The following is a 12,132-nucleotide window of genomic DNA, read 5'->3' on the forward strand; positions in this document are numbered from 1 at the left end:
ATATTATATAGCATATTTTGAAGATGGTATCTAATGTTCAGTATTCATTACCCAGTCAGTGTAAGCATGATCATAATACAATACTTTGACCTTCTTGAATTCTGCACCTCATCAAATGAAGCAAAGTATGAAAAAACTAAAAATATAAAAATAAAACTAAATAATATTTTCCTACCCCTTCTTGGGCTGCCACCTTATTGTGGTGGAGAGGTTTGAGTGTCCCAATGATCCTAGAAGCTATGCTGTCTGGGGCTTTATGCCCCTGGTAGGGTCACCCAAGGCAGACATGTCCTAGGTGAAGAACCAGACAAAGCGCAGCCTGAAGACCCCTTATGATAAGTAATAACTTTGGATCTGGCGTTCCGTCGCCCAGACGCGGGTCACCGGGGCACCACTCTGGAGCCAGGTCTGGAGGTGGGGCACGATGGCGAGCGCCTGGTGGCCGGGGTTTTACCCACGGAACCCGGCCGGGCTCAGCCCAAAGAGGAGACGTGGGTCCCCCTTCCAATGGGCTCACCACCTGTCGGAGGGATCAAAGGGGTCGGGTGCAATGTGTTACGGGCGGCAGCCGAGGGAGGGGACCCTGGTGGTCTGATCCTCGGCTGCAGAAGCTGGCTCTTGGGACGTGGAACATCACCTCTCTGGTGGGGAAGGAACCGGAGCTAGTGTGCGAGGCTGAGATGTTCCGGCTAGAAATAGTTGGCCTCACCTCGACGCATGGCTCTGGTTCAGGAACCAGTCTCCTTGAGAGGGCCTGGAAATACTTCCAGTCTGGAGTTGCCCAAGGTGAGAGGTGCCGGGCAGGAGTGGGCATACTTGTTGCCCCCCATCTTGGTGCCTGTACGTTGGGGTTTACCCTGGTGAACGAGAGGGTAGCCTCCCTCCGCCTAAGGGTGGGGGGACGGGTTCTGACTGTTGTCTGTGCTTACGGGCCAAACAAAAGTTCAGATTACCCACCCTTCTTGGAGTCCTTAGAGGGGGTACTGGAGAGTGCCCCTCATGGGGACTCCCTTGTTCTACTGGGGGACTTCAACGCTCATGTGGGCAATGACAGTGAGACCTGGAGGGGCGTGGTTGGGAGGAACAGCCCCCCCTGATCTGAACTCAAGTGGTGTTCTGTTGTTGGACTTCTGTGCTCGTCACGGATTGTCCATCACGAGCACCATGCTCAGGCATAAGGGTGTCCATATGTGCACTTGGCACCAGGACACCCTAGGCCGCAGTTCGATGATCGATTTTGTCATCGTTTCATTTGATCTGCGGTGTCTTGGACACTCGGGTGAAGAAAGGTGCGGAGCTGTCCACTGACCACTACCTGGTGGTGAGTTGGCCCCGGTGGTGGGGGAGGAAGCCTGTCAGACCCGGCAGGCCCAAACGTGTAGTGAGGGTCTGCTGGGAACGTCTGGCGGAGTCCCCTGTGAGACGGAGTCCCCTGTGAGATGGAGGTTTAACACCCATCTCCGGCAAAACTTCGAACACGTTCCAGGGGAGGTGAGGGACATTGAATCTGAGTGGACCATGTTCAATACCTCCATTGCCGAGGCGGCTTATCGGAGCTGCGGCCGCAAGGTTGTTGGTGCCTGTCGCGGTGGAAACCCTCAAACCTGTTGGTAGACACCTTCGGTGAGGGATGCTTTCAAGCTGAAGAAGGAGTCCTATCGGGCCTTTTTGACCTGTGGGACTCCAGAAGCAGCTGATGGGTACCGGCAGGCAAAGCGGCATGCGGCTCGGGTGGTTGCTGAGGCAAAAACTTGGGCGTGGGAGGAGTTTGGAGAGGCCATGGAGAAAGACTTCCGTACGGCTTAGAGGCGATTCTGGTCCACTATCCGGCGCCTCAGGATGGGGAAGCAGTGCAGCACCAACACTGTTTATGGTGGGGATGGTGTGCTGCTGCCCTCAACTTGGGACGTTGTGGGCCGGAGGGCAGAATACTTTGAAGACCTCCTCAATCCCACCAACATGCCTTCTGTTGAGGAAGCTGAGACTGGGGACTCTGAGTTGGGCTCTCCAATCTCTGGGGACAAGGTCGCTGATGTGGTCAAAAAGCTCCTCGGTGGCAGGGCCCCAGGGGTGGATGAGATCCGCCCGGAGTTCCTTAAGGCTCTGGATGTTGTAGGGTTGTGTTGGCTCATACGACTCTACTATATCGCATGGACATCGGGGGCAGTTCCCCTGGATTGGCAGACTGGGGTGGTGGTCCCCCTGTTCAAAAAGGAGGACCGGAGGGTGTACTCCATTTACAGGGGGGTCACACTCTTAAGCCTCCCTGGTAAGGTCTATTCAGGGGTCCTGGAGAGGAGGGTCTGTCGGATAGTTGAACCTCGGATTCAGGAAGAGCAGTGTGGTTTTTGTCTTGGTCTTGGAACACTGGACCAGCTCTACACCCTCAGCAGGGTCCTGGAAGGTTCATGGGATTTTGCCCAACCAGTCTACATGTGTTTTGTGGACTTGGAAAAGGCCTTCGACTGTGTCCCTAGGGGGGTTTTGTGGGGGGGTTCTCTGGGAGTATGGGGTACCGGGCCCTTTGATACGTGCTGTCAGGTACCTGTATAACAGGTGTCAGAGTCTGGTCCGCATTGCCGGGAGTAAGTCGGGCTCGTTTCTGGTGAGAGTTGGACTCCGCCAAGGTTGCCCTTTGTCACCGATTCTGTTCATTACTTTCATGGACAGAATTTCTAGGTGCAGCTGAGGTGTTGAGGGGATCCGTCTTGGTGGCCTTAGGATTGCATCTCTGCTTTTTGCAGATGATGTGGTCCTGTTGGCTTCATCAGATCGTGATCTGCAGCTCTCCCTGGGCGGTTCGCAGCCGAGTGTGAAGCGGCCGGGATGAGGCTCAGTGCCTCCAAATCCGAGGCCATGGTCTTGGGCCGGAAAAGGGTAGAGTGCCTTCTCCGGGTCAGGGGGGTCGTCCTGCCTCAAGTGGAGGAGTTTAAGTATCTGGGGATCTTATTCACGAATGAGGGAACAAGGGAGTGGGAGATCGACAGGCGGATTGGGGCAGCGTCTGCTGTGAAACGGGCGCTGTACCAGTCCGTCGTGGTGAAGAGAGAGCTGAGTCAAAAAGCGAAGCTCTCGATTTACCGGTCGATCTACGTTCCCACCCTCATCTATGGTCATGAGCTTTGGGTCATGACCGAAAGAACGAGATCACGGATACAAGCGGCCGAAATGGGTTTCCTCCGCAGGGTGGCTGGGCTCTCCCTTAGAGAGAGAAGCTCGGTCATCCGAGAGGAACTCAAGAGTATACCTCTGCTCCTCCACGTCGAGAGGAGCCAGTTGAGGTGGCTCGGGCATCTGGTAAGGATGCCTCCTGGGCGCCCCCCTGTGAGGTGTTTCAGGCACGTCCCACCGGGAGGAGGCCTCGGGGAAGACCCAGGACACGCTGGAGGGAATGTGTCTCTCGGCTGGCCTGGGAACGCCTTGGGATTCCCCCGGAGGAGCTGGAAGAAGTGGCTGAGGAGAGGGAAGTCTGGGACTCTCTTCTGAAGCTGCTGCCCCCGCAACCCGACCCCGGATAAGCGGCAGAAAATGGATGGATGGATGGATAATATTTTCCTAATAATAACGAATAAAAACTAGCAAACACACTGTAAAAACTCACTGAAACTATCGGAACTGGACAAACAAAAAGTCACAATGAAATAAAACTGAACTATTCTGAAAAACCCCAAACTATTACAACCCTGGTAATGTGTAAAATGCCCCAGGTGGAATGGGGAAGTTAATGCCCAGCTTGCTCTGCCACAGTAAATGTCAGCCAGCCGAGCTGAGGAGTGTGTGTGAAATGATGGGGCAGTGTGAGCAACACCACACTCCAACTCACAGGGCTTCTGTCACATCTGCTTTCATTTGTTTAAACACAAATTGTGCAGGACATGTGGAACCACAGTGTGAACAGGCGAAGTAACAGCCAACTCAGCTCTTGGACTTCAACCGTAGCTACACTGAAGCAGCGTAAAAATAACCACCTAATATTTCAGGGTGGTTTTTTTTGCGTTGAAATACTCTGTCCAATTTTAAGTCAAATAAATTTGAACAGCGTCTGTTCAAATTTCAAGTTTTTTCTTCTCTTTCAAGTTTTTTCCCTGCGTTCAAGTATTTTCTTCTCTTTGTGGCGTTTTTTAAATAAATGAAAGTGTGCAATACCGCCACCATCTGGTCTGGAGTGTGAACTGGAGCTAATGCCGTTGATGATAAGGTATTTACATCACACATCTGAAAATTGATTGGGTGCTTTCTTAAAAATTACATCATGATTATCCTTTTTTTATTGTATGCAATTTTAATAAATAGTAAAAGATTATTAAGGCACTTAAAAATTCATACATATTCATTCATATTTTGTTCACTTAAAGTATACTTTTATTTAATATATTAAAAGTGTATTTTGGTACAATTATGTTTGTGTGTTTAAAGTACTTATTTTGAAATTGGTACAAGTGTATTTTTAGCATACTTCAGATATACTTTCACCTGGGGAAACTATATATGTATGATTAGAAAGACACCAAATATCGCATTAGAACATCCGTCTTGGCACCTCGATATGATTAAGTGATGTAGTTTGCAAAGGGTGAATAAAGCCCTGGGCTGAACACACAGCCTGGTGGGATGCCGGTGTTGATGGAAAGAGTGGAGGAAGTGTGACTGCCTGCTCTCACACTGTACAAATCCAGTTGCATTGATTGGTTTCTCCAGATTGTCCTTGAGCGTGACTGTGTGTGTGTGTGTGTGTGTGCGTGTGTGTGCGTGCGCGTGTGTGTGCGTGTGTGTGTGCATGGTTGTTTATTCTAAGCATCTCTGTGTTGCCGTGGTGATTTGTCCTTGACGTACCTCTGCGACCTTGCAAGGACAAATGGGTACAGACGATGGATGTATAGACTTTTCATTTTTATATTTGCTGCTCTTCTTCTTCTTCCTATTGCTATGATTAATCAATAAATTCACATAAAGTATAGTTACTTAGCAACACAGAAAGCATACATAACTTACTTTGCAGCAGAATGCCAAATACTTTTGCATGTAAAATTTGTCTCAAATCTCTTGACCACTGGGACTCAGCCATAGAAATACACAGTTGCACTTTGCTGCACTGTGAGCAGTGAGTACTTTTCGTTTGAAATCCAGATGCTGAGCTTTAATTTTGATACTAACCGCCATGCGGCAGCCTCCTCTGAAGGCTTCCCAGCGGTCAGCATTCATTAACCTGCAGTGTTCAGTCTTGCTCTGGTCTATATGGAGGCGGTTGCAGTGGATTCCCAAAGTGAAATACAACCAGCCTACTCAAACAGATTACCAGCTCGGCATGAGGAAGCTTCTAACTCAACCCATCCATCGCCTCATCCCTCCTGCAAATTTTTCCTCCCTTTCTATCTTATATAAGTGTGCAGCCCATCACCCCTGACACACACAAACACACACACACGCTCGCTCGCCCGCTCTCTCCAAAACAAAGTTTCATTATCATTAGGGTCACATTGTGTGTTTGTGTGTGACTGTCAGTGTGTGTGTGAGAAAGCAAGAGAGAGAGAGAGAGAGAGAGAGAGAGAGAGAGAGAGGTGAGCGGTAGGGAGAGAGGGAGGCTGCTTGTGACTGAGAATGTGAGAGAGGACAACAGAGGAGGACGGATCGGTGGCAGAAAGCAGGAGGCGCTGCTTGCAGTCAGGAGGATGCTCCTCTGACATGCGGACTTTCTCTGACGCCACCGGCTCTACCTGACCGCCGACCAGCCCGCTCACACACCACGGAGCTCGTGGTTTTATTTTTTCCTTCCCCACAGTCTCCCCGCCGCCGCCGCCGCCGCCGCTCTCTCTTCCCCCGGACCGGCTTCTGTCGCCATGCCGCCGGCTGCCCGCTCGGTCCGTCTCCGCGGCACCTTGCCTGCAGTGCTGTGGGTCTGGCTGCTGTGGAGCAGCGTCTCAGCAGGAGGTAAGGATTTTTCTTTTTTCATTATTATTGTCGGATGCTGCTCTTTAATCCTGTTGTAGCAGTGTTTTTAAACTCCCATCAGCTGTGTCTCGGATTGCGTCCAAGCAGATCGAGAGCAGCTTGAGTTCAGTTCTCGGCGCATCACCAACTCGCATTTTTTTTTCTTTTCTTTTCTGGGCATCCCCGGCTTGTTTTCGAGTCAAATCGTGGGAGGTTTCGAGTGGATGGGGAGGTAGTCTGAAACAGCCCTTTGAAGTCTTGAAATAAATGCAGGCTATTTACAGCGAGAGCGGCTCAAACCACCGAGCGATTTTTATTTTTATTTTTATTTGGCACGAGCGGTCCAGGGATGTGCGCGCACGCTTCCCTTAAAACGAGGAGTGCGCGCGGAGCGGAACCCACTCGTGTGCGTGGGAGCCTCGATCAGGCAGCACCAGGGTGAATGCAGAGGAAGAGATCACCTGTCAACAGGCGCTGCAGTGAGACTGGCAGACTGAGCATCAGCAGGGAAAAATAGCAAAATAGAAGAACGAAGTTAAACTTAATACCCACGAAGAGAAAATCTTTCCAAATACTTCTGTAGCTGTAGCTGCGTCTCTATTACAAATTCTGCGAATTTTGGGAAAAACAAAACAAAACACTATTTCACATTTGCAGAAGAAACGCAATCACAATCACAGGTGAATACGTTTTCAAAAGATAATTCATTAAAAATATATATGTTTTACCACGATCCTCCTACTTCCTGTCGTCGTCTTATTTGATGTTTGCGCCAGTGGCAACATCCGGTTGTTGATCATGTGACTGGTGTGATGCGAAAAATGTGTTTCCATTGCAGTTTTGCGAAAAGAGCCAATTTTTTTTATATGGCCAATAAACAACCTCATCATAGCATTACAATTTTGTTTTATCAAAAAACGATTATTTATTTATTTTTTTAAATTGGCGTTTCTGGTAATCAAATGTATTTCTGAAAAATAAAATTGCACAATCCTATGATCAATGGAAATGCAGCTAGTGACATGGTGGATGTTTGTTTGGCTCTCTGTTTGGACCTAGTTCTTAATAACATGGGAAAAATGTATAAACCAGCTAATATTTTTACGCATTGAATTTCCACAATAGAATGTCACTAATAGTACCAGCAACATGTTTTTATGTCAGTTTTTCTTGGCATTGGATTGAAAAGCGTTTTCAGTATATTTTCCATTGAAAATCAACATCCAGCAGAACAAAATGTATTCATCCTCTTTTCATAAATGTTTTGTCTGTTCTTTAATTACATATTTAGGTTAAGACAAAGTAGTGGTTATTTAAGATTGACAATGCATTTCCAGCAGCAGATGTTCATCAGAATTATAAGTTGTCTTCTTTGGATTTTAAAGGTTGCAAATTCTTTTTGGAATCCTACCTTGCTGATGTGAAGGTGGATACATGACGTCACAGCTTTCCTTTTTCGATGCAACATTTCAATAAGAAAAATACAAACAAAAGCATGAAATGGTAATGCTTAGGAAAGTTTGCTCTGCTGAGCATTTCCTCCTGGTCAGCTGAGGCGATCAAAATAACTTCGCTTGATACAATTTTCTTCATCTCTAACTGGGGCATTCCTCCGGTCTGGAGCCAAACTCAGGCTCTGCTACTAACATGATTACAGCATGTTGGGGATGATGGTTGTGACACAGTTATGGAGAAAGTGTTTTATGCAAAGGAGTCTTTTGCTGTAGTCTCATTAAAGATTTGTGGTGCATGATCATTGTGGTTGAAGCTGTAATTACTGAGGACAGCAGCATATTCTCCACAAACAGATCCGTTCTGCCTCTGATGCCAGTAAAGAAACACTCAAACAGTTGTTGGATTGTGATATTGTTGCTTGCAACTCTCTGAGACCTCTGGTACGATCATCTACGTCAGGTGTGGTTATCCACTGCGACGGTTCTTGAGATCTTGTTGGTATACCTCTATTGTATTCATGACAGTTGAAAACAAAGACAATTTTTTGCAATATTAACATGTGCAACAAATATTGTGATGATGACATATGGTGACGGAAGTTCATCTATTGTTATAAACTCTTAATCTCCGTTTTCGGCATGAGCCAATAGCTGTGTCTGCAGCTAACCAAACAAAGGTGGTAGCAGCTGCATCTAAAAAAAACTAAACACAAGCAGCATATTCATTTTTGCGTAAGAGGTTAACGCTGAATTCATGTTGAATTTTGCATGCCTTATCTACCACGGTGGCCAGAGGTGGGCCAAGGTGCAGACAATGTCCATTTGTGACCTACACTGAGGTTCACTATTCACCTATTTTTCAGTGAAACATCACTTCAAGTTATTTGGGGATGATGAGCCTATTTGCAGATTTTGTTTTATACATCATATCAAAACTATGTGAAACAAAATGCAGCTTGTGAAGCTGATATATGTAGCTGTGATGGTGTTTGACATGCTATTGGCTGATGTTTGCAAAGCAGCAAATTCAGGTGTGCCATTCATTTCATTTTCCTTGGTGTTAATTGGCTGTTCCTCAGCTGATATAAGGAAGACCATATGGATGTTAGGTTCTGTTGTAGTACTAAGGTTTTTTCCCACTGTCCTTAATAATGCATGTTATTGTATATTTGGTGTTTATTAGAAGTAGTCAAGTATTCATTTTTCAACTACTTGTGTGTGGGTGTTGTCTCTAACCTGGAGGTCAACTGCATACATGATAACCAAAAATTATGGCCTTATTTCAAAATCTGAGTTGGTAACAAAATGCATGACTTTTCAAGTCAACATACTTATACTATCTGAATTGTCAGTTTTGTCATTTTTGAGGTTTGTAGTGTTGATTAAAGTCAGTTGATGTGCTTTGATGTCCAATAAAAAAAAGAAACAAAAACAAAAAAACAAATTCACCTTGTGGACTTATTGTGTTAAGTCATCAAACCTTTTTATGTTGATCTAAATGTGTTCTAACATGAAAGCCTTCCTGTCAGAGTTGCACGTTCTTCCTGTCCAGAGGAAAATGGACTACAGTGTCTGTCTGTTCTCTGTGTCTCTGCTCAGAGCTGCATTAAACATGAATTCTCATAACTTTCAATTTCAGGGAATGTCATCATTCAGTTCTTTTAGTTTTAATTTCAACACCATGTGAGTGAGCTGTCACACAGCCATCAGTCATAACTTTTCTCCTGCGCCTTTCAGTAATTTCCTCGTTGAACAAAAGCTCCCGTGTGAACCGGCCTCTGTGAAGCTGTGAGCTCTTAAATCATGTCGGCCTGGGAGGAGCTGCCTCTGTGCCCTGATGATGCACAAACGTGTCAAAGTTTCAGCCGAGAAATCATCGATATCTTCTCAGCCAGGCGTCGGCCTACTTGTTAATCCACGCCACTTCATTGTTGGCGCGCGGCGGTTCGATCTACACGCGCTCAGTCCCTGCGTCTTGCTCTGCATCGCTGGGTTCATCCCACCGCCGGCGTCTGGGCTTAATGAGCTCCTCCAGCAGAGACCCGATGCCATCCAGCCGGTTCAGGGAACGTGTCTGTGTGTGTGTGTGTGTGTGTGTGTGCGTGTGCGTGTGTGTGCGTGTGAGTGTGTGTGTTTGTGTGTTAACCTTGCACGCTGTTGACATGAGCGTAAAGTTGGGGCCCGATCGCTGCTTGTTCTGATTTCTCAGGGTTAGAGCGATAATGTCGTAGAAAAGGCAGCCTGATGATGGGTGAGCGGAGAAGAGAAAGCAGATCTAGCTGCGGTTTGGATCCAGAGAGCAACTTGCAGCAACATGCAGCAACTTGCAGCAACATGCAACAACATGCAGCAACATGCAGCAACATGCAGCAACATGCAGCAGTGCTATTGACCCAGACTGCCCCTAGAACTATTGCACATCCTCTTCAGCAAAAAGAAGCAAAAACTCACCCTGCTCCTGATCCGCCATTCTCCTCTCATCTCATCACCTCCGCTCTGCTCTCCAGCTTCCTTCCTCTGGTTCTTCTTCATCCTCTGTGCTCATCTTCCATCTCCCCCCCCCCGCACCCTGCCTCCCGTTTCTTGTGAGCTGAGAGGAAAAATAGAACTGAGGGGAGATTGTCTCTTCTGCTTGACTAACCCGAGCCTTATTACACAACCAGATCCTTAGGCTCCAAACTTTTGAGACTATATTGTGCCAAGTAAGCATCAGAAAGAGGCAAAGAAACGGAGTTGTAGAAGAAACATGAAGGCAGGTGTGAGGGAGGAAATAAAGAAAACAGAATATGAAACATAAACCTTCAGTCTGTCACTGCTGATGCTGTGTTGATCTCATGCACACAGCAAGTCACACGTACAACACATAGTAGTGACTCGTAGTTGTGAATTTTCAAAGTTCTTTACAAATTAGGATCTGTGGAAATTATTTGTATTTAGTCCCCCTTTATTAAATAAAATCCTGTACAAACTGGCCTTCAGGAGTCAGTAAGTAACAGAAGTTTAAAACAAAATCCCACTGGTCTGTCATCTGAAAACTAGACAAGAGCAAGGGACAATTGAAAATTACGACAGCGTATTAGGTCCACTGTAGATAGAAGGGAAAACCTTGGAAAATTCGGAGTTTAAAAGTAAAACAATTTGCTAAAAAAAAAAACTTAAATTTTGAAGCTATTCTCAGAAATTTTCTAAAAAAGACTTGAATTTGTACGTTTCAGAAGAGAGCAGGCTCTTTTCAAAACCATTTCACAGTGGAAGCTTTTGTAGCTACAAACATTTTATTAAGGGTTTGTTGAACCGATTCTCCTCCAGCATCCATTGTCCTCAGTGTCTTAACTGTAAATATGTCACCCACACATTGCAAATAATTCAATTTTGAAGTTCACCGTATTGAACATTTTCATTTTTCAGCTTAAATGCAGTGGGATGCGGTTTTATTTTTGGATGTTTGGTCGGCATTAACAACAGAGTGGAAGCCAAAGTAATATTTTGGTGTCTTAAACTACTCATGTCTTCTGTAGAAAGTAGAACCAGGCGAGAACAGCTGCTGTAAATTGCGTCTGATGTGACTGAGGTTCAGGAAGCAGAGTACTTGTGCCGAGTAGCAGGTTGGATGAGTGTGTTAATGGAAAACATTGTAAATAGACTGTGAAAAGCTTTTAAAAACACACACAATTGTTAAAAGTCAGATGAGCAAAGCTGTATTCTAACTGAGAACAAGTAAGTGAAAAGGAAATGGTTTTAGAGATAAATTTCCATATTGTGTTTTTTTTTGTTGTTAAAAATGGCTAAAGGGTCTATCAAGACAAAAGCAGGCAGCTGTGACAGAAACCATCAGGAAGTTGTTCTGACTCCTTTTTAATCAGCAGGCGCCTGGTCCTGCTGCAGGTGGGCTCAGAGGGTTTTAACCTTTCATTTCCCACAGAGCCCCCAAGAACAGAAGCTGCTCATTAGCATGCTCATTCAGGCCTCTGTGTTCCTAATGAAGAACTTATGCTGTGGTTTTAGATGAGGCATAAAGCGGCAGAGTAGATTTAAACGACTGCCGCTGATGTTTGTCAGGTTTCCGCCTAATAACTAAAAATGATCTGCATGTTTTATTAGTGCATGCAATATTTTCATTACTATTGTGTTCTGAAGGTTTGTGGACCTGCAGGCGTTAAGAATCTAACAGGAGAGTCTAGAACAGGCTGAACTGAACAAAGCCGTATCTTTTCAAAGTCACAACATCCAATTGAAAACATGGGCTTATTATAAAAAACTGTCAGGTGTTTCATATTTTTAGATTATGCACTTGTTTCTTTTCCAGCTTTAATTTGTGTCAGGGTGGGGTGGTAGGTGATGGTGAGGAGAGGAGAGAACGCAGGTAGACCCAGGATGTAAATGAGAATAATGAACTTAATGAAAGGTAGCTCCACAGTCCAGAACAGGCAGCACGGCAGAGAGTAGCACACAGCTAACACCGGTAGCAACTGATAACTTGAGACTGAAAACAAGAGCTAAGCTAACCAGGACTTAACAGTTTACTGGAGAGCAACAACTGACATTCGACGTACGTAGACGACGGTAGACAAGGATCCGACGAGGAACACGGACAACAGGTGGGACTAAATACACTGGGAGGGTAATCACAGGCAACGAGACACACCTGGGAGACAATCAACGGGGAAGACGCAGAGACAGACTCACAGGGAACAGGACCACACAGAAAACTCAAAAATAAACACAGAAACACGGATCATGACAATTTGCT

The 12,132-nt window shown here is 46.0% G+C and overlaps 1 protein-coding gene across 4 annotated transcripts in view; it reads left to right on the forward strand.

The window, feature by feature from the left end:
- The first annotated feature begins 5,579 nt into the window (after nucleotides 1–5,579).
- Nucleotides 5,580–12,132, forward strand: part of sez6l (seizure related 6 homolog (mouse)-like) — an 81,027-nt gene continuing 74,474 nt past the window's right edge. For 3 of the 4 annotated variants that reach the window (XM_081613403.1, XM_081613404.1, XM_081613405.1), the window contains exon 1: nucleotides 5,581–5,928. In XM_081613403.1, coding sequence (XP_081469529.1) covers nucleotides 5,838–5,928 — 91 coding nt within the window. In that variant the 5' untranslated portion in view covers nucleotides 5,581–5,837. Of the gene's footprint in view, nucleotides 5,929–12,132 lie in introns of all 4 variants that reach the window. The other variant, XM_081613406.1, reaches the window with a different exon arrangement.

Source organism: Poecilia reticulata, chromosome 12 (genome assembly GCF_904066995.2).
Source record: "Poecilia reticulata chromosome 12, P_reticulata-male-v2, whole genome shotgun sequence".
Classification (NCBI taxonomy): Eukaryota; Metazoa; Chordata; class Actinopteri; order Cyprinodontiformes; family Poeciliidae; genus Poecilia; species Poecilia reticulata.